Source organism: Podarcis gaigeae, assembly GCF_964106915.1.
Source record: "Podarcis gaigeae genome assembly, chromosome: 4".
NCBI classification, from domain to species: Eukaryota; Metazoa; Chordata; class Lepidosauria; order Squamata; family Lacertidae; genus Podarcis; species Podarcis gaigeae.
The window spans coordinates 70,471,426-70,492,237 of NC_139677.1; the positions used below are offsets into that span (position 1 = coordinate 70,471,426).

The window sequence follows — 20,812 nt, forward strand, 5'->3', positions numbered from 1 at the left end:
AAGCCAATTTTTCCTGCGTGACAAGTATTAAAGAGAGGGCTGTAATAATATGCCTTTGCTGTCAGGCTTCCTTGACAGAAATAATACACATTTATCAAGTGTCGCTGCAGAAAAATAAAATAAAAATGCATGTACATTACAAATTCCCAAATTATCAGATTCTTTTTTTCCTCGGTCACAATTTATATCCCCGATTGACACGATCATTTAACATGGAACAAATCGCCATAAGGAGGCTTTTCCTTGGCATTCTTAGATGGTCAGACTTATTTTACAACCTTTCCCCTTTCATCACATAGATTTGGATACAGATACTGTACAGAAATGGATGGTGTGCTGGCATTCAGCTGCAGCCACAATTTAGTATTGATGATGATGATGATATTTGATTTGTTCTTTCTCCCTCTGTGTATGCATTTGTGTATCTTTCTATTAGAGTGTGATGGGTGGGCGCTCACCTGACCTCCGGTCAGTTACCCTACTACTGCTTCCTGGGAGGCAGAAGGGGAGAGGGGAGGTGGCAGTGAGGTCAACATGGTGCCAACCATGTTTGGTTTAACAATCCTCGCTCCCCCAGGGAAGGAGCCAGCAGTGATGGAGGGGGAGATGATGGTGTTGGATGAACAGATCTGGTCTATTTTATGTTCTCTGTTCATAGGAGTAATCCTAAATTAGTTTTTACCTGATTGTTTTTATTGCTATTATGGATATTTAACCTTGCTTGAGAAGGGGCTATATTATACTACTGTTTTACTGTATTTTATTATATTTTATTGCTTTCTAATTTTTGTTGTTAGCTTGGTGGAAAATCAAGATACAAATTTAACCAATAGAGTAAGCAAATAAATAAATGGAAAAAAAATATTATTTTTATTTAGTACTAACATATCCAGCAACTTCTAGAAAATCACAGCTTTCCCTCTGGCATGGATGCTAATCCTGAACTATTTCTTGGGCTTTAGACTGCAGGGGATTTTCATTACAATACTGAAATTCATAGCAGAATATGCCTGGGCAAGTGCACATTCTAACTTGAATACCGCTACCGAGTTCGGAACATAAAATTGTGAGGCTCAGATTCAAAATCCTATTGGACCACAAAGCAATTTAGAGGCTGGATATTTCTTCTAATTGTGGATTAGCCATTGTTGCTTTAAAGCAGAGTTGGGGAATCTACGGCCCACCAGATGCTGTTGAACTCCAATACCTATCAGCCCCAGTCAGCATGGCCAATGGTCAGGGATGGATGGGAGATGTAGTCCCAACATCTGGTGGGCCACAGGTTCACCAGCCCTGCTTTAGAGCATCGACTCCGGGGTGTGGGGCAGGATTTGTGGAAGTCCTCCCAATGGAACGAACAAGCAAAGAGAAAGAACAGATAGGCATAGCAAGTGACGTTAAGGAGACTTTATACAAATAATTGCACTGGAAAGTGAAGAGTGGTTCTTTCACAAGATAACGAGACAGGAACATGCATAAATGCATTATTTATATTGAACATATGATTGGTAGAGCAGTTATGTGCTACTCTGCAACCTCAATCCGATGATCTAATTTGTCACTGCTGTTCCAATGCTATTTCAAATGCTATATATTCTGCTGCATGGTGTCTTTTTTTCAGGGAACAGTGAAATTTGTTATAAGATAGATAAACTCAGGTTGCACTTCTGCAGGACTCTTGGCACAAGGCCTAATCACTGCAGGATAGTGTCAGAGATTAAACACGCAAGCACCATTTCTGGGCAAATCAATTACCATTGGGGGGAAAGCTCCCATTGGTGCCACTGGAAGCCATTTTCGCCCTAGGGCTAATGGCTACATCTCTGAGGCTGGAGCTAGACAGAGCTACCATCAGGAACAGGCTGCCATTTTTCTCCTTCCCTGTCCCCGCGCAATGTTTAGGGATAGTGTACACATAATGCAACATCACTGTGTTGTGACTTCCCACATTCACATGGAGATGTGTGTGTGTTATAGAATGGATAGGAAAACCAGCACATGTGGAGCATCAGAGGACAAAGGTGCCAGTGCCAGGCTTTTGGGTAGGAACAGGATGCCTTTAGTAAGCCTACTTTTCCTGCAGTTGCTGCTGCTCATTTGCTTGCCAGACCTTTGGACCGCCAATTGGCATGGTTGCTCAGAGCAAAAGGGCAAGGCAAGTGGAAGCTTCTACCTTCCTGTCATTGCTCACTTCCATAGTGTGTGTGACAATAAAAAAGATGAAGAGGAGCAGGTCAGGGAGCTCCATGGATTAGCAGTGATTGTTGAGTTGTAGACCTCAGCAGGCACACAAGAATGAACCCCCACACTGGTCCTGTGGAAAATTATGGGGAAGGACTGGGAGGGATGAGAGCTGAAATTTTGGCCCTCATCTGTTGCTGTATCTAGTTTCTGCCTTGGATATAACAAATCCTTCAGGTTTCACTTCTAGTTTCACCTGAAGGAGTGTCTCCACTCCCATTGTTCACTGAGGTCCAGCTCCAAGTGCCTTCTGGTGTTTCCCTCACTGAAAGAAGTGAGGTTACAGGGAACCAGGAAGAGGGCCTTCTCAGCAGTGATGCCCACCCTGAGGAATGGCCTCCCATCAGATGTCAAGAACAACACAACTTTTAGAAGACATCTGAAGGCAACCCTATATTGGGAAGTTTTTAATGTTTGACATTTTATTAAGTTTTTATATGTGCTGGAAGCTGCCCAGAGTGGCTGGGGAAACCCAGTCAGATGGGCATGGTATAAATATTATTATTATTACTTGTGAAAGCAAATTACATAGCTTAACTATGTGCGGTGTGAAGAAGCACTTTTTATCATTGTCCTGTGGAAAGGTGGGCAGCCAGCATGCTTTCAAACACAGAAGCAAAGGGAATGCTGAGCCTGACTCAAAGCTGAAGCTTTAGAAAAGAGAGGCAAAATTATGGTTAATAAAGGAAGGCACTTGTCTGTGCTTTGATTTTTTAGGACAAAGTTTATTAGTGGTCCATTGAAATTAACAGCAACTCTCAAGTAGGTTATTTAGGGGAAATGTTACAGAACTGCTGTCTGAATTTTGACATGGAAGCTGGAATAGTAAATACAGGAAGAAGGAAGGACAAGGCAAACAAAAGAAGGAAGCAATACCAAAGTGGTGATTGCGGGTAGGAAGAGATGGCAGAGAGATGGTAAGAAACACTTCCTGAAGATACAAGAAGAATGGGATCATTTAACACCCATCCTAAAATACCTACATTGACTCCCAGTACATTTCCAAGCTCAATTCAAAGTGTTGGTGCTGAGTCCTAAATGGCCTCAGCCCAGTATACCTGAAGGGGCATCTGCACCCCCATCGTTCAGCCTGGACACTGAGGTCCAGCTCCAAGGGCCTTCTGGTGGCTCCCTCATTGAGGGAACTGAAGTTACAGGAAACCAGGAAGAGGACCTTCTTGGTAGTGGTGCCCACCTTTTGGAACGGGCTCCTGTCAGATGTCAAAGCGATAAACAATTATGTGATATTCCGTAGACATCTGAAGTCAACCCTGTATCAGGAAGCTTTTAATGTTTGATGTTTTGTTGTGTTCTTTTATATTCTGTTGGATGTGTGGGATACAATAGGGTTTAGCAGCTCTAGACCTACAGCCTGAGGCAAACAAGAGCTGTACAAGAGATGAATAGGCACCTCTTGGGACCTCCTATACGTCTGAGAAAGATGGATGGCTTCCTGATGGATTCTGCTCTTGTTATTTTAATCCAGGCATAGGCAAACTCGGCCCTCCAGATGCTTTGGGGCTACAATTCCCATCATCCCTGACCACTGTTCCTGCTAGTTAGGGATCATGGGAGTTGTAGGCCAAAAACATACGAAGGATGGAGTTTGCCTATGCCTGTTTTAATCCAAGTCTTTCTGAAGAGGTTTCTGTTGACTCAAAGGATGCCGAATATCCATTAGATAGTACAATTTGTCTGAGGTGTTGATCTTACAGTTTAGAGTCAAGTTGATATAAGCAATGGACTAAACTCTGAATGGAGGAATCGGATCAATGTCTGATTCCACTATAACAATGTGGGGTTTACTTCTCCTCTGCTGAAGATTTGCTTCCGATTGCCACAACACATCCATATGAGAGTTAATTTGGTCCCTGTGAAAAGAATTTCCATTGGATAGTACAGTTCCTCTGAGGTGTTGACAGTCAAGTTGGCATAAGCAATGGACTTTATGGACAATGAATGTCAGTGTCTGATTCAGGTGTAATAATGTGGCGTTTACGTTTCTGCTGCTGAAGATGCGCTCCCGATTCCCGTAACAGATCCATGTAAGACTTAATGTGGTCCCTGTAATCAGAATTTCTTTGTCAGACTCCTGCAAAGGGTTTAGCATGGAAACATTTGCTTTTCTCCCCTACAGCTCCAGGCAAACCCTCAAAATCTCCTCCAGAGGGTTGTGGGACCCTCTAGAGCACATTTTGTGAGTGCAGAAGGAAAGGAGAGGAAGTGGAAGTCCCATGGCATGAATGCAGCACTGTTCATGCAGTGTGGGATACAACCCGTGACCTGCATAAGACTAACCCACACTCATTGGTCCATCTACCTCAGTACTGTCAAGACTGACTGGCTGCAATTTTCTGGGGGTTTCAGATTGGCGCCTTGCCCTGACCCACCTGGAGACGTCGAGGATTGAACCTTGGCTCTTTCGCATCCAAAACACAAGCTCTACCATTGAGCTACGTTCCTTTCCTTTGTACATGCACAAGTCTAGAGCAAGTGGGATGGCTTGAGCCTGTGGGATAGCTCAGTTTGTAGAGCATGAAACTCTTAAGCTAAGGGTCGTGGGTTCAAGCCCCACCTTAGGCAAAAAGATTCCTTGCATTGCAGAGGGTTAAACTAGATGACTCTTGTGGTCCCTTCCAACTCTATCTATCAATCTATCTATCAATAATCTATCATCTATATATATCAATCTATCATCTATATCTATCATCTATCTATCTATCATCTATCTATCTATCTATCTATCTATCTATCTAATCCAGTGTTTCCCAACCTTGTGCCTCCAGATGTTTTTGGCCTACAACTCCCATCATCCCTGACCACTGGTCTTGCTAGCTAGGGATGATGGGAGTTGTAGGCCAAAAACATCTGGAGGCACAAGGTTGGGAAACACTGATCTAATCTATCTATATCTATCATCTATCTATCATCTATCTACCATCTATCTATCAAGTCTAAGGAACACAGAGAGAGAATTGTAAGCTGGCTCACCTAGGCCAATGATGTCAGCAGTAACTCACAAACGATGCAAATTTCTTTCAGGCATTTTATATCCTGCCTTTGAATTTAAGATGCATTTCACTGAATGCAGTAGGTTCAGAGATTCCTTCACAAAGACTGAATTTCACACACATGCAAATTACCTGGCTGTATCGGTATCAAATGCGACAGATCCCAAATCCATGTAGTACTGTGCTGACGTCCTCAGCGATGTCCAGTATTCGCTGGCCTGGTGAAAACAGATGATTAACGCCAGAAGCAACAACCCACCCTCAGGAATCAGATTCCCCCCCCTCCAGGAATGGGAAAGCAGTTAACGGCCCCCTCCCACAACTTTGCTGCTACAATCAATTCACAGCCTGCTCTGCCCTCAAGTGTGTTTCCCTGGGGGGGGGGGGGAATAACCCAACACTCAACAGAAACACTGGATTACATGGCACAATTGTCATTCACTTCACTCCCTCACTCACACACCAGTAATATTAGCATAGCAATGTTAAAGTACTTGCATTCCTAATGTAACCAACCCTTTCTCAACCACGATACCTCATGCATTATGGAGACTGCCCCTTTGCCCATTAACAATTAGTCCCAGAGTTGTGAGATCCGGGTCTCAAACAATATTAACGGACAAGCTAAAAACCCACGTATACCTGGTATAGTTTCATTATATATGTAACATCAATAGAACATGGTTTTAAGCCTCCCAGAAGTCGTGGCAATTTGTGGAATAATACCTTTGTTTAAAAACTGAAATGACTTAAAAGTTTAATGTAATTAAATAGAGGTTAGGTGCTTTTGGGGGAGGGCATTTGGGGGCATTCACAATGTGAATAATGGACACACATTATTTGAGGGGGAAAGGTGGTGAAATCCTGCTGACAGGATTTCATTAGATTCTGTCTGTAAAGGTCTGCCATGTCTGCATAGACCTGGGAACCCTTGACAGGCATTCTAACAAGCTGAGGGGGGATACTTCTCCCCCAGACCCATTCACATTTGACACCCACATTTCTGAACCCCTAAAAAGAGCTACTTTTGCATATATTTTTTAAGACAGAGAAATCCACGCAGACCCACACCACCCATCAAATCTGCAAGCGAGCAATGCAAATCCTCTGCCCCCCCCAAACCACACTGACCTTCTCTCAAAGCTCTACCATGAAATCTTAGAAAATTGTGAATACCTGTTCTGCCACGGTCATACCCCAGCCATTTTGGGGGCTAGCTGGATGCCAATAGCCTGAAAAAGGTGCTTGTCTCCTAAGTCGTAAGAACTCATTGGCTTCTTCCTCGGAGACAAATGGTAGTCCCCAAATCCCTGAAATGGCAAAGGCACAGCAATCACAATCATGGATTAACAGAACGTGCAGATTTCATACATACGGGCAGGAATTTAACATGGCGTCATGGTGTTCATTCCATCAGCAAAAGTTGAAGAGACCACAAAAAGAAGAGACCACAAGGGCCATCGAGTCCAACCCCCTGCCAAGCAGGAAACACCATCAGAGCACTCCTGACATATGGTTGTCAAGCCTCTGCTTAAAGGCCTCCAAAGAAGGAGACTCCACCACACTCCTTGGCAGCAAATTCCACTGTCGAACAGCTCTTACTGTCAGGAAGTTCTTCCTAATGTTTAGGTGGAATCTTCTTTCTTGTAGTTTGGATCCATTGCTCCGTGTCCGCTTCTCTGGAGCAGCAGAAAACCACCTTTCTCCCTCCTCTATGTGACATCCTTTTATATATTTGAACATGGCAATCATATCACCCCTTAACCTCCTCTTCTCCAGGCTAAACATGCCCAGCTCCCTTAGCCGTTCCTCATAAGGCATCGTTTCCAGGCCTTTGACCATTTTGGTTGCCCTCCTCTGGACACGTTCCAGTTTGTCAGTGTCCTTCTTGAACTGTGGTGCCCAGAACTGGACACAGTACTCCAGGTGAGGTCTGACCAGAGCAGAATACAGTGGCACTATTACTTCCCTTGATCTAGATGCTATACTCCTATTGATGCAGCCCAGAATTGCATTGGCTTTTTTAGCTGCCGCGTCACACTATTGGCTCATTCTCCCCACATGCTCTGTTCTGGAGACAGCAGGGAGAGGAGTGGGGGGGGGAGCCCTGTTGCACCAGCTGAAGTCCTTCCACTAGAGCAATTTTTCCCAAAGTTGGGTCTTCAGCTGCTTTTGGACTACAATTCCCATCATCCCTGACCACTGGTCTTGCTAGTTAGGGATGATGGGAATTGTAGTCCAAAAACAGCCGGAGACCCACGTTTGGGAAGCACTGCACTAAAGGGACTAGTTAGCTGAATCTCTCCCATGATCAATGCACTGATTAATACTCTACATTAACGAAGCAGTTAGATTAGATTTCACAGTGATGTTTTAACATCAAACTTGGAAAAGCCAAGGCATTGAAAACCATCACATTAAAGTGCACTAAGGGCAAATCACTGCAATGGAGTTGAGCAATTTAAACTGCCTGGATAGCTTCCGATGTGAATCTGCACAAAGGGCTCACCCAAACATCTGCTCGTCCCATGCCCAGAAATCACAGCTCTGAGGGGCTTTCTGTTTGACCTGTGCTTTCCAGGCGCGGGTCCAAGCAGTTTTCCTCCTGCCCCACCCGTTTCCCAGGGGAAACCCACTCTTTAGTGCTAAATCGGAGCAAATGTTAATCCAAAGAAAACTCGGAATTGCTGCTTGCTCCAAATGAGTGCTTAAGAGCAGTTTTCCAGTCAGGGGAAAACACATGTAGAATTTTGCTCCCACTTATTTGTTTTTACCTACTCCATGTAACCCCAGGAAGCAAAGCCAACTGAATGAAGATGCTCTGCAGGATCTGTGCTGTGGGTTTGTGGAGATTGTAAGCCCATATCCATCTCCTCCCCCCTCCCCCTTGACTACTTCAAACTGCAGAACTGGCTCCGTTACAGGTGCTACACAATACTTGCTCCACACTTGTAAGAAATCGGTATTTTAGCGTGGCAGCATTTGGAACTCCCTGCCTATTGATATCAGACCAGCCCCTTCACTGTACTCTTTCCTGATACTGCTTGTTCAGATATATCTATCCATGCGTTCTCTTCCTCTTTAGCCGCTGTTGATTTTAATTGTCTTTTGTATATTTTAAAATACCTGTTTTTATTGATAATTTTTAATGCTGTATGTTAGGTTTCTGTAAAATGCTCAGAGGCTTTCTCACAACCAAGCTGTATATACGTTCTGTGAAGCAAATAAACAAAACAATGGACCCAGCTCCAAGTATAATAATAATAATAATAATAATAATAATAATAAATTTTATTTATACCCCACCCTACCCAGGCTCAGGGCGGCTAACATCAATAAATTTTCAGTAAAAACATAACAAGAAAAAATAAAAATAAAATAAAATACAGGTTAAAATGCAATTTAAAATGCAGAGAGAAAGAAAAACTTTTCTATGTCCACTTTCTCCACGCCCGACATTGTTTTACATACCTGCAGCGTGTGTCCCCTTATTTGCCTCGTTTCTAAGCTAAACAGTCACAAGTGTTGTATGCTTCCTCACAGGGATGTTCCTCCAGACCCTTGACCATTTGAGCTGCCCTGTTCTGCTCCTTTTCCAACACCCTCTTTGAGATGTGGCACCCAGACCTGTACCCAGGGTTCCAAGTGCGGCTGCACCACCAATTTCTATAAGAGAGTCATGACTTTGGCATGCTGTGTCTCGAACGGTGGTGGACTCTTCATCTTTACAGATTCTTAAGCAGAAGCTGGATGTCTACCTGGCGGGAATGCTAAAGCAGCAGATGTCCTGAATCACTGGGTGGGTGAGGCTGTATTAGCTTTTAAGAACCCTCCCCAACACTACCGTTCTAATGTTACTAAGTGCAACATACAAAAAAGCTCGGCCACACTTCATTCTGACCACAGAAGTATTTCAATTAAAAGATAATGCTTTGCCGGCATTACAGAATGCCACATGAAAATGAAATCTGCTTTTAATTTCCTCTTCGGCTCTTTTTCTACATGCTCTCCCACGGAAAGCAAATCTGGAGGACTGAAGGGCACTTCAGAGGTGCACCCAGGGAAGTTTTTAATGTTTGGTTTTTTATCGTGCTTTTAATATTTTGTTGGGAGCCGCCCAGAGTGGCTGGGGAAACCCAGCCAGATGGGCGGGGTACAAATTTATAACCATTATTATTATTGTTCGCTTAACTGTGAATTCCTTCACCAATCTTTGTCTATTCTTTTTAATCCACAACTAGGGTTGATTAATCATTTCGATGCCAAAGCCTAAAAGCTTACCTGTGAGCAACACAGCACACGTAGCAACTTGAAGCATGGAGGCAGACATGGTGTATATTCTTCGACAACCTTTCCAGCAGAGTATATAACCCTCAAACCCAGGTATTTTATGTACTCGAGATCCCCTTCGCTTTATCAATCATTTACTATGTCCATCGGAAGAGTTCTGCAGGCAGAGGGCAGGGTCCACTGTTGCATTGACATGTTTCCCCGACCTCTTTCTAACCTTTGGACTTTTTACATGGAAGTTTTGATATAACTCAGACGTGTCCCCTTCCCCCTCCCCCTCCCGAACTTACCCACTAAATTTTGAGTACCAGCAATATCAAATATGCTCCATTTTGGGGGCTGCATTATGAACTGGTGAAGTTACCTTATACTGCAAGAGTCCTGTCTATGGTTTGGTGCATGCACTTAAGACCACTAAATAATCAAATATTCCACGTATGTCCAATAAGATCTTCAACTGTGAGTTCAGTTCCCCAAAGCCTGCCAGAATGAAGCAGTGTTCCTCTGCAGCAAGGAGAGAGCCAGTCTAGCCTCCCTGTTTAGGGGAGTTTTTGATGTTTGATGCCTTATTGTGTTTATATTGGGAGCTGCCCAGTGGCTGGGGAAACCCAGCCAGATGTGGGGTACAAATAATAAATTATTATTATTATCTCTAACAAGAGAGTTCCAAAATCCAGGAGCACTGCAGCTACCAAGCAGACTCTGGACTTTTAAAAAAAATGCAAATGCTTTTAAGTTGCTTGTTTCGAGAATGTTTCTGCTTATCGTGTTTTGCTTTTACAATACGTATCTGTATGCCGCTCGGGGCTCCTTGCAGAGCAACGGTGGGATATAAAATTCCACAAATAAACAAACACGCCAGGACATTTGCTTTGTACATCCGCTGCTCCTCATTGGCCTCAAACAGGTGAACGCAGAGATAGAAAGACTGAATACCATAACTCTCTCTTTTTTCCTTCCATTTTGGTATATTCATATATATGTAACTTCGGATTATTTCTTTGATTGGGGGGTTGCAGTTCCTGCAAGAGAAGGCTAGGAAAGGTCTCCCTCCGGAGGAAGGAAAGCTCAGAAAGAGCAGGTAGGGAAAGCGATCCTGGTCTCATGTCCCGCTTGCGCCCTTTCCAAGCGCATCTGCTTGGTCCGCGTGAAAACAAGGATGATGGACCACTTTGGCCGTTGGCCTGAACCATCTGGGCTCTTCTGTTAAGCTAGGCTGGCTTCTCCTTAGCCCGGAGCCAGCCTCTCTCTCTGGGGCGTTTTCCGTGCTTTAGCCTCCTGCTGCCTCCTTGGCTTTCCCCGATCGCCTTCAGCTTTATCACAAGGTGGTCTTAGCCGGAAGGGCGTCGCCACCCTCCTCCTTCCTAACCCCCAAGTCTCGCCTTGGGCCCTAGAGGTGCGTCGTCGCACGCTGGCCACAAGGGGGCGCCCTGCGACTGCGTCTGGACCCGTGCGCTCCAGGCCCCTCGGCGATGGCCGACAATGCGCGTTACAGCGCTCTTTGCAGGGCAGGGTTGAGGCTAGAGTACCTGTACGCAAACTCGTAAGTGGAGCGACCTTTGCTTTTCCAGTTTCGTTTTATGTAGGCCAAATGCATTAGCTGTTGGTTTCACCAAGGCATGGGCAGGAGGGGGGCGGACAGGAAGGGGGTGGTCCAGCAGCTGCAAAGGAATTTTGCATTTCCTATAGCGGGACATGCTTCTAAAAAATAGGTCTAAATTTGGAGGGGTTTGCTTTTTTGAAAAACAAAAAGGAAGAGCGAAAAAACTCTCTAAAAGGGTAGAGGAGACCATTTGGAAAGGCGTCCGCCTTTCCCAGGTGGGATGCATGTTCTAAGTGGCAGGAATGACGTGTATTTTTGGCACTGAAACTTGTTCCATACTGAAATGAGGGCTGGGTCAAGAAAAAGTAAAAGGAAAGCACACTTATAATGAGGCAACGCCAACTTGATGCTCCAAAAATAAAAAGCATAGGTGGTGTTCTGTGCCCTAGAGACTTTGGCTAAATTCAGTGTTTGTTTTATAAATGCTCTGTGCAAAGCATTTTGAGCACTTAGAAGAATGGGAAAGAGAGTTACCCCTCTGTTTTATTACACCCAGTGCTTTTTTTCTGGGGCATAGCCCTAAACATTTTGTGAATTAAGTTTGGCCTCATTGAGGAGCAGTATTTCAATATGAGTAGGAAAATGAGAGTACACCTATACATTTTTTTAAAGAAAACAACAACAACCACTGATTACTGTACATCTAAATGTTCTGGAAGCTGCATACCAAGTCAGAGCACTAGTCTACCTAGCTCAGCATTTAACACATTGCCCGGCAGCACCTGTGTAGGATTTGGTGGCATCTCTTCCAACTCTACCTGCAGACGCCAGGGATTGAACCAGCGGACCTTGTGCATGCAAGGCAAATGCTCTACCACTGAGCTACCCTCCTTTCCCTGAGAAGGGGACAAGTCTTGTGCATCCCAGCCAAGTTTTTAAAAGACATTTGAGCCACTAAGGGGCTCTTTGTGTGTGTCTGCTTGGACCTAGCTTGCCCCCAGGCTCGCTGTGTTTCGAGAGGACCATGTGAGAGCTCTTAGGAAGAGGGGAAGGTGCAACTGGGTGAAGCATGCAGCCAAATCCTAGGCCAGAGGTTGGGGGACCTGTGGCCACCCAGATGTTGTTAGGCCGAAGCTCCCATGAGCCTCAGCCAGCCCACCCAGTTGTCAGGAGTTATGAGCGTTGTCGTCTCACAACTTCCAGAGCGCAGTCCCTTTCCCTAGGCTTTGACTGAGAAGAAAAGCCATCTTGAGCCCCACTTTTGCTTCCAAGTAAATGGGCACAGCCAGCCAGTCTGACTCTGAAGCAGATTAGGAAGCAGAGTCCCCTGATTTTCTCCAAGAGCGTATGAAGAAGTGAAGCAGAAAAATTGTGTATAGGGTCCCCACAATAAAGGCAACATGGAGGGTAAGGATCCTGGAAAGGCCCTGCAGTAACTTCTACACCCCGTTTCACCTTGCCCAAAGTCCCAGTGGCTGCACATCCTCCTTTAGAACAAAATTGCAGCCCAGTCCTGCTCATAAATAAAGTGCAGTTGAGTATATCAGTGGAGCTTTCACAGGATCCCACAGGCCGTGTGTACACCATAGTGTACCTTTAAAGCACATTCAAAAGCACATTATTTCCTCCAAAGAATTCTGGGCACTGTGGTTCGTTAAATGTTGCTGGGAATTGCAACTTGGTGACTGGTAAGCTGCTTGTGCCTCCTCGAATATGAATTCCCCTTGTTGAGAATGGTAGTTTCCAAACTCCCACGGCAACGTCCTTTCCCTCTTCCCAGCCCTCTTTGTCCAGTAGAGGTGAGCTCATAGGAGTCAACGGTCCAAAGATTTTGTCAGGGGTAAAAGGTAAAGGGACCCCTGACCGTTTGGTCCAGTCGTGGCCGACTCTGGGGTTGCGCACTCATCTCGCTTTATTGGCCGAGGGAGCCGGCGTACAGCTTCCGGATCATGTGGCCAGCATGACTAAGCCACTTGTGGCGAACCAGAGCAGTGCACGGAAACGCCGTTTACCTTCCCGCCGGAGCAGTACCTATTTATCTACTTGCACTTTGACGTAGCAGGCTGCAATCCTATACACATGCCCAAACATTCCTGTGAGCAAGTCCTGTTGAATTCAGGGGGGATTTGTTCTGAATAGACACCTATAGGATTGCACCATTAACATACTAGAGCAAAGAAAACAAAGGCAGTTTGTACACATTTCCGTTTATTCTGGTTCCAGCACAGTCCCATAGTGGCGGTCACATGTCATCAGCCATAGTCCATATTTATCCTGTAGTTCTTTGAGAAATGCTTCTGTTTGGGGTGTTTCCCCTCAAACCAGCTTCCATCTGATTTAAAAACATAAGTCTTGTGCACTTCACAGCTAAGATGAGGTGTGGACATTTGAGGAAGCTGTTGCACATGCACAGATGACAGCTTCATTAATAGGAGTTCAGGGGAGTTACACACATGGGGAAACAGAACGGAACATACATCAGGTGGTGGCATCCTGGTCTTCTCTCTGGTGTGTTCAGCCAATGTGCAAGGAACACAGTTGGGGGGGGCGGGACCTCACTGTGTTTTAAGCCACTGGTGTATACATAGCCAAAGACCCTGTCTTGCAGCACCTTAAAGACGAACACATTTATTGCACTGAAGTTCTGTGTCTTTATTTATTGCATTACAAGATGACTCATAAAATAAATTCCCTCTGCTGTAGCTTCTGCTATAAATAAATACGTTAGTTTTTATGGGGCCACGTGGCTCTTTGTTCTTGTTCGATATATACAGCACCCATGCAGGGAAAGACTAAGGATGGATTTATTTTCCCACAGCAAAGAGCAGTTCCCACCAAGCAAAATAAAAAAAATCCCACATGCAGTCATTTCAGAACCAATTAAAATTGAATCTGATGTTACACGTTGGTGCCCCTGAAGAGGTACAACAGCATCCCACAAATATCTCCTGCAATATGAGGTTCATAACCATTATTTATTGATTATCCCAATCGAGGCAAGCCAATGTTCACTGTGCTGACATGTGTTTTATATATAGATTTAAGTGTTTGGGCAGGGCTGGCTTAAGAAAAGGCCACCCTGAGAAAGGCTTCTGCCTATCAGTAACATTTATATGCAGGTCATCATAACGTTTGGGGGGGGGGGGGCCTTGGCAGTTTTACAGCTCCCAGTGCAGTAACTACATGTTATTATTTCCTGTTTATATCTTCAGCCTTTTTCATGGGCCACAAAGTTACATTTAGAGGCTTCCGTTAATCAAATTTGTTTTCAATGGTTTAATTTGCTCAAAATAATATTGATGCAGTTCTGTAACTATGTAACAGTTTTTGCCAATATATTGTGGGTGGGGTGGAAGGCCCAGTCCACAACATGCAGTGTGCTGGGCCCAGAAAAGGTTGTTGCACCCATAGCTCAGACTAAGCTGTGGCAGCAAGAGCCAGATTTCCCCCTCCCCACTGAAACTTGGCCTAAATGTTCATCTTTACATGAAAATTAGTATTGTAACTGCTAACATGCCACACCGGGTCCTAAGTCTCTGTCTTTCTTTCTTTCTTTTGGAAAGGGCCTTATAGCTCAGTGGCAGGACACATGCAGAAGTCCCAGATGCAATTCCTGGCATCTCCTGGTAGGGCTGGGAATGTCTCCAGGATGAAACTTTGGAGAGCCACTGTCAATCAGTGTAGACAATAGAAAACTAGATGCATCACTGGTCTGATACAGTCCAAGGCAGCTTTCCAGTGTTTCTGTGTTCTTTCTGCCTCTTTGAAACTTGTGGAAAAGGGGAGTTGTTTACACAACTTCGGCTGCAGGCCTAATTTGTAATGGCCTGCCATTTGAATTCTATTTTTCCTTGTCGCTTGTGTGCAGACATTTGGTGACTTCAGACACAACCACAGAGTTGATTTCTGCCCAGCTATTTCTGCAGCCCTCTTCAGGCATTATGACGTTCACTGTCTGAGAGGTGTTTCACTTCCCAGTTTCACTCCCACCACAGACTTCCTATATTGAGCAGGCCAGGAAGGTCAGAAGGAGAATTGTAAGCACATTCAGCTGAATACACTTACAAACATTGGGAGGGAGCACTGTGGAGTCAGGTTTCCCAAACAAGAGGAAGCTGTGACATGCAGTCTGCGATGGCCCAGAGAGCGAGGCCTGCTTGGCAGTGTGTAAAACCTGGGCAAATCTGTATGGAAAACAAGAGACCCTTCGTGAAACTGACAAAATGATATGCAGTCTGCGAGAGTTTATGCTACAACAAACCTGTTACATTGCAGTCACTCGTCAAAATATAATATATAGATATATCTGGCAGTAACACTCTCGCAGCACAATCCTGTCTGTACTTTTTATCTGGGGGGGTCAGTCTTATTGAATTAAGTGGCGATTTGAGTAAAGATTGGATTAAGACTCAAGTCACACTTGCTTGAATGTGAAGTCCTATCGAACCTCTGAGTGAATATCCATAGGACTGGGCTGCGTAAGGACTGCAGTCTCCTGTTATCGTGTGACCCGCTCAGGAAGAATAATTGCTGTTACCTTTTGCATGCGCACCTTCCAGTTGTATTTCAAGTGTCAAGGTAGAAGGAACCCCCAGTCAAACATTCTCTCCCCTGCCCTCAGTTTGACATTTCCACGATTTGAAGAGGAGGTGCTTTGTTTTCTGGCATGCCAAATAACGCTTAAGTGTTCGATTTGTTGCTGTTCCAGGTTCTCTCTTCTAAAACTCCCTTAATGCTTCTTTCTAGCACAACACACGACTTTTTATTTGGAGCCATCGCTGAACTGATTGACAATTCCCGGTAAATACTACTTTTAGGAACTAAATTTTATGCTGCTTACTGTACTTGGGGCTTGAGAGAGAGTCTGTCATGCTAGGTTGTGGAAATAGATGTGTTTTGTTCTGTTCTACTTGGCGCAAGAAGGCAGCTGTCAGATTTTAAATCTTTCTCAAATGTAGGAAATGGCTTTGGAATACTCCTTCCTTATTCAGTGTTGTATACAAAAGATTATTTCTCCTGCCGCACAAGTCTTTTCTTTGGATTTGGGCTTATCCACAGAATTGAACAACATTATCCTCTGTGGTTGGGATGGCCAACTACTGTTGCTTCTAGATGGGCGAGGTCATAACAAATGTGTAATTGGTAACAGGTGGTTCCTTTTATCAGAGGGCACTTCCAGGTGACCTGTTTATGTAGCTTTCTTCCTGATTGGTTTGTGGAGAGGTTAGATGACATTGACTGAAGCATGTGTTATTCCACACTGCCCAGTGCATTTTCCACATCATTTGCCCAGTGCAAAATTTCTGGAATTTTTTGGGGAAGAGAGTTTGTTGCACAAGATGTCCCAATCAATTGCAGTAGTGCAACTTGAACTTCCTATTGTGTGCTTGAATCCCACCCCAAAATAGCAATAGTCTGGATAGCATCCTGATTTTCCTTGGAAAGAGTATTTGGATTAAATACTTTTCCGACATTTTGGTCAGAAGACGTTCTGTGGACACTGCAAAAAAAAAAAAGTGCATGTATGAACAACATTGATCCTGTGGTGAACACACATTTGGAAGCACTTCAACCTGGGAGGCTGGAGTCTTATTGCCCAAGGTGCTCACAGGGACAAGACTTCTGGAATTGTGACATCATTGCACTCCCTCCAAGCAGCTTTACCAGGAAGCTTAGACCCCTAGCAGGTTGAGTCTTGAGCATGGGTAGGCAAACTAAGGCCCAGGGGCCGGATCCGGCCCAATTGCCTTCAAAATCTGGCCCGTGGACGGTCTGGGAATCAGTGTGCTTTTACATGAGTAGAATGTGTGCTTTTATTTAAAATGCATCTCTGGGTTATTTGTGGGGCATAGGAATTCATTTTTATTTTTATTTTCAAAATATAGTCTGCCCTCCCCACAACGTCTGAGGGACAGTGGACTGGCCCCCTGCTGAAAAAGTTTGTTGACGCCTGGCCTTGAGGCTTAGTTAAAGGATTTGTTTCTTCCGCCCTCTGAAAGTGGTTGGTTATTTCAAATCAATTTGTGAAATTCACCTTCTACTGCTTCCTCTCTGGGTTTGTTGCCTCCCTTGGGATTTCAAGCCCAGACAATCCTGTTATTGGATCACAGTTAGTATCTTCTCACTGGTAGACTGGGATGGTATATTGATAATTTCAGGATGACTTGCATGTTTCTGCTTTAACGCTTTCCTTTGCATCAGCTTCATATTTTACAACTTCATTCGAGACTGTCAGCTTTGCACAATACTACTATAGAAGTCTGATATAAAAAAAATTAAGTTATGTTACTGATTTAGTTAAATTTATTTATATTCCCTTTTCCATACATAGATACTGCATTGAAGTGAGTTGTTATTGCATTATATTTTTTTATTTGATTTTATATCTATACTGTCTTTCCTCCCCGTTGGGAGCCCAAGGTGGCATACAATATAATTAAAACCACTGGTGCAGAATATGTACAGTAGCATTCAAGTGATTTCATGTGATTTAAGTAAGTGCAGTTTTGATCAGAGTGTTTTTGTGTTTGCAGCTAGCATAGACACAGTTCAGTAATAGAGTGAATTTGCTTTATGTGTATCTACTTGCGTTAATGTTTTCATTTAAAACCTTTTTAACAATATTTAAACAATATTTCCAGAGATGCGGCTGCCACCAGACTTGACATATATACAGGTAAGTTGTCTAAAGGGGGGTCCTGTTTCTGAATGCTTCTTAGTTTGATCACATTACAGTGGTACCTTGGGTTACATACGCTTCAGGTTACAGACTCCGCTAACCCAGAAATAGTGCTTCAGGTTAAGAACTTTGCTTCAGGATGAGAACAGAAATCGTGCTCCGGTGGTGCAGCAGCAGCAGGAGGCCCCATTAGCTAAAGTGGTGCTTCAGGTTAAGAACAGTTTCAGGTTAAGTACGGACCTCCGGAACGAATTAAGTATTTAACCCGAGGTACCACTGTATCTGTTTTGTTGAAAAGAAATTGCTTCATAAGATGGTGATGATATATTTATTTAAACACTGCCTTTCCATGACAGGGACTCAGAAAAAAACCCAGTTATGTAAAAACAATTAAACATTGATAGAATACAAATAAAAATATATTAAAACCATAAAAATATTTACAATATAAACAGCATAGCATTAAAGTTTGCACATTTGCTTCTGTGCCAAAATGTACTATTTGGCAGATTCTACATGTCTCTGACATGAATATAATTTTGACCTTTTGGGATGATTTTCCTACTGAGAAATATATGGGGGCAGGGATGTTTTTGTCTTGTACAACAGTTAACCAATTGACATAGTTAAAGGCCTAGTAGTGCGCACATAACTCTGCAAAGGAAACCCCTTTAAAAGAAATAAATCATGGCTCTGGCCTAATTCCATGCATGCTAATTAATACAAATCCTCCCATGGCCATTGGCTTCACTAATTGACATCATGGTCCACTGTCCATTAGCCCTATCTGAGGAAGTCCTTTTGCAGCCTGATCCCTTTGGAGCAAGTTAACTCTGAAATTTATCCTAGTTAGTTTAATGGGACTCGCTGCTTAGTAACCAGGCATGCCCAAGATTATAATTATGCACTGCAATCTTGAGGACACTAAAAGCAGTCTCCGTTCAGTTCATTCGAAATGCCTTCCGAAGAAATCTACGGGAGACCAGTCTGCTAAACTTGGTCCGTTTATTTAGGGGCCTTGAAATGACACCACCAGCAGATGCGTTACTTGCAAACTTAGACCAAAAGCTGGGGGAGATGTTTGTACTTTAAGAACGTAAGAAAAACATGTTGGGTCAGGCCAATGGCTCATCTAGTCTAGCATCCTGTGAACTAGGGACTAGTCCAGACCTGTGGGAACTGGGCTTGAGCTCAACAGCACTCTTCCTCTCCTGCAGTTTCCAGCAGCTGATATTCAGAGGCATAATCCCTCTGACAGGTGGAACAGCCATCATGACTAGTTGTTGCTGATGGCCTTGTCCTCTAATCCTCTTTTAAAGCCAACAAATATCCTTTCGACTGAGAAGGTGAAGCAATGGTTGGCCAACTTAGTGGGACTGGCAACGAAGTGTTGCAATGAAGAATGCCCCCTGGCTAAAGTTCAAAGGGAGCTGGCCATGCTCCCTTCCAAGGAAATCATACAATTCTCCTCCCCACCCCCACTTTTTAACCACTTCTTCCCATCAACAGTGACTATTCCATGCCCCCGGAGGACTTTCAGTCCTCATTGGGCAACTATTTGTTTATTTTCTTCCCATTACGGGAATTTTCTTTTTTGACCTAATGGTTGTTTGTTCTTCTACAAACCTTCTTACCAATGTATGGTTTCCAAATATTTATTAAGAGCTGTTTCCTTTTTTCCCATACTTTGTTTTGCAGTGAATAATGAGGACCTGCAAGGAGGATTTATGCTGTGCCTTTTGGACAATGGATGTGGCATGACTCCTCGTGAGTTAATACTGCTGTATTCATTTAACTGAGTGTTTGGGTGCTAGGACAGTGTCATTCCAGGGCTCAGGAGGCCCATACTCAAAGCCACACACAGCCATGAAACTCACTGGGCCACACGTGCGCTCTTAGCCTACCTCACAGGATTGTTGTGAGGAGAAAACAGGGAAGAGCCCTGTATGCTGGCTTGCAGTAAGAGTAAAATATAAAAGCAATAAACTCCAGTACTTGAACAATAGAATTGGAAGGGACCCCAAGGTTCATCTGGTCCAACTCCCTGCGATTCATATATGAAGACCCATACATGTGAAGGAACTAAGCCATGCAACTAACCTTGGTACCAGTTCTGTCCTCAAATGTCCAGACATTGGCAATGGACCCGATATGTGCCATATCGGGTCTCCCGCTGGTGTTATATATACTGTTATTGGGTCAGAAATTTTTCATATAAGTTTATATTAGTTCCAAAGAACTGTTTTTATTGTATTTGTGTACAGGACAGCTCAAGAGAAACTACAAGCATTACTAGCACTGAGCCAGAAATTTCTCCTGTTTACCCCCCCCCCCAACCCTTCTCCATCAGTTAACTTGGAAAGGAATTGCCTTCGAAAATTATCCAAGCAGAGAATTTTGGTGAAATTCACATGAGTGGAGTGCAGGGGTTTTGACACTTTCACCTTACTTCTAAGGTGGCTAGGGGGTTGTTTGTGAGTCCCCTTCCTTTCATTTTTCAATTCTCACCAGTGGCCTGCACTCTATAGCCTTTCCGGGTGCTAGTGCTTTCATCAAAGCCAAGGGGAAGGTAGACATCATGAGACAACTCCTCTTGTGGTGAGGAGGTTTCACGTCAGGAAGCATGGGCAGGGAGACTGCAGAGTGCTGGAGATCTGTTTACTGGATGATGAAGAAAACACCCACCACCCATAACCGCCTCACACTAATAAGATAAGCTCAACCACAGTTCTAAAGAAATCATCAAGTGCTTGGGAATGAGGCAGGGGAATGGAATCCCCTTTTTCAAGTGAAGAAAGCCTTGGAGAATCTGCAGGACAGATTTTGGCACGATCCTGAGGATGCGTTCACATGGGACTGGTTTGGCTCGGTTTAAAATGGAACCAGTAGCCTCGTGCCAGAACGTGTTTTTCAAATGTAGAAGGTCACAGGTTCAGTCCTCAGCATCACCAGGCAGGGTGGTGGAGGAGGCACTCAAAGTCTTTCTCAAAGCTTAGAGTCAAAGACACAAGGTTGGAGTGGAAGGCACTGAATTGGTCTGGGCTGTTA

General features: G+C 44.1%; 2 protein-coding genes and 2 long non-coding RNA genes across 8 annotated transcripts in view; 2 read left to right on the forward strand and 2 right to left on the reverse strand.

Annotated features, from left to right (window-relative positions):
- Nucleotides 1-2,945: 2,945 nt before the first annotated feature.
- On the reverse strand, nt 2,946-10,802 carry LOC310843802 (uncharacterized protein C3orf85). The gene is made up of 4 exons (XM_083737559.1): nt 9,534-10,802; nt 6,429-6,562; nt 5,385-5,470; nt 2,946-4,305 (listed from the first exon to the last, which is right to left on the reverse strand). Exons 1-4 carry the CDS (start codon nt 9,580-9,582, stop codon nt 4,188-4,190), a joined length of 387 nt encoding a protein of 128 aa, XP_083593685.1. The 5' UTR covers nt 9,583-10,802; the 3' UTR covers nt 2,946-4,187.
- The window catches only part of LOC310843836, an 87,367-nt gene continuing 69,500 nt past the window's right edge, over nt 2,946-20,812 (reverse strand). Inside the window, exon 2 of the long non-coding RNA XR_014563673.1 lies at nt 2,946-3,220. This is a non-coding gene — a long non-coding RNA (uncharacterized lncRNA). The remainder of the gene's footprint in view (nt 3,221-20,812) is intronic.
- Nucleotides 8,570-9,680, forward strand: LOC310844019. The gene is made up of 2 exons (XR_014563887.1): nt 8,570-9,055; nt 9,494-9,680. It is a non-coding gene; the product is annotated as an uncharacterized lncRNA (long non-coding RNA).
- Nucleotides 10,962-20,812, forward strand: part of MORC1 (MORC family CW-type zinc finger 1) — a 46,128-nt gene continuing 36,277 nt past the window's right edge. Inside the window, exons 1-4 of one of the 5 annotated variants that reach the window (XM_083736331.1) lie at nt 10,962-11,085; nt 15,832-15,885; nt 17,727-17,761; nt 19,463-19,531. In XM_083736331.1, the coding sequence (XP_083592457.1) occupies nt 11,015-11,085; nt 15,832-15,885; nt 17,727-17,761; nt 19,463-19,531 (229 nt within the window). In that variant the 5' untranslated portion in view covers nt 10,962-11,014. The remainder of the gene's footprint in view (nt 11,086-15,831; nt 15,886-17,726; nt 17,762-19,462; nt 19,532-20,812) is intronic. The other 4 variants (XM_083736333.1, XM_083736332.1, XM_083736334.1 and 1 more) reach the window with 4 other exon arrangements.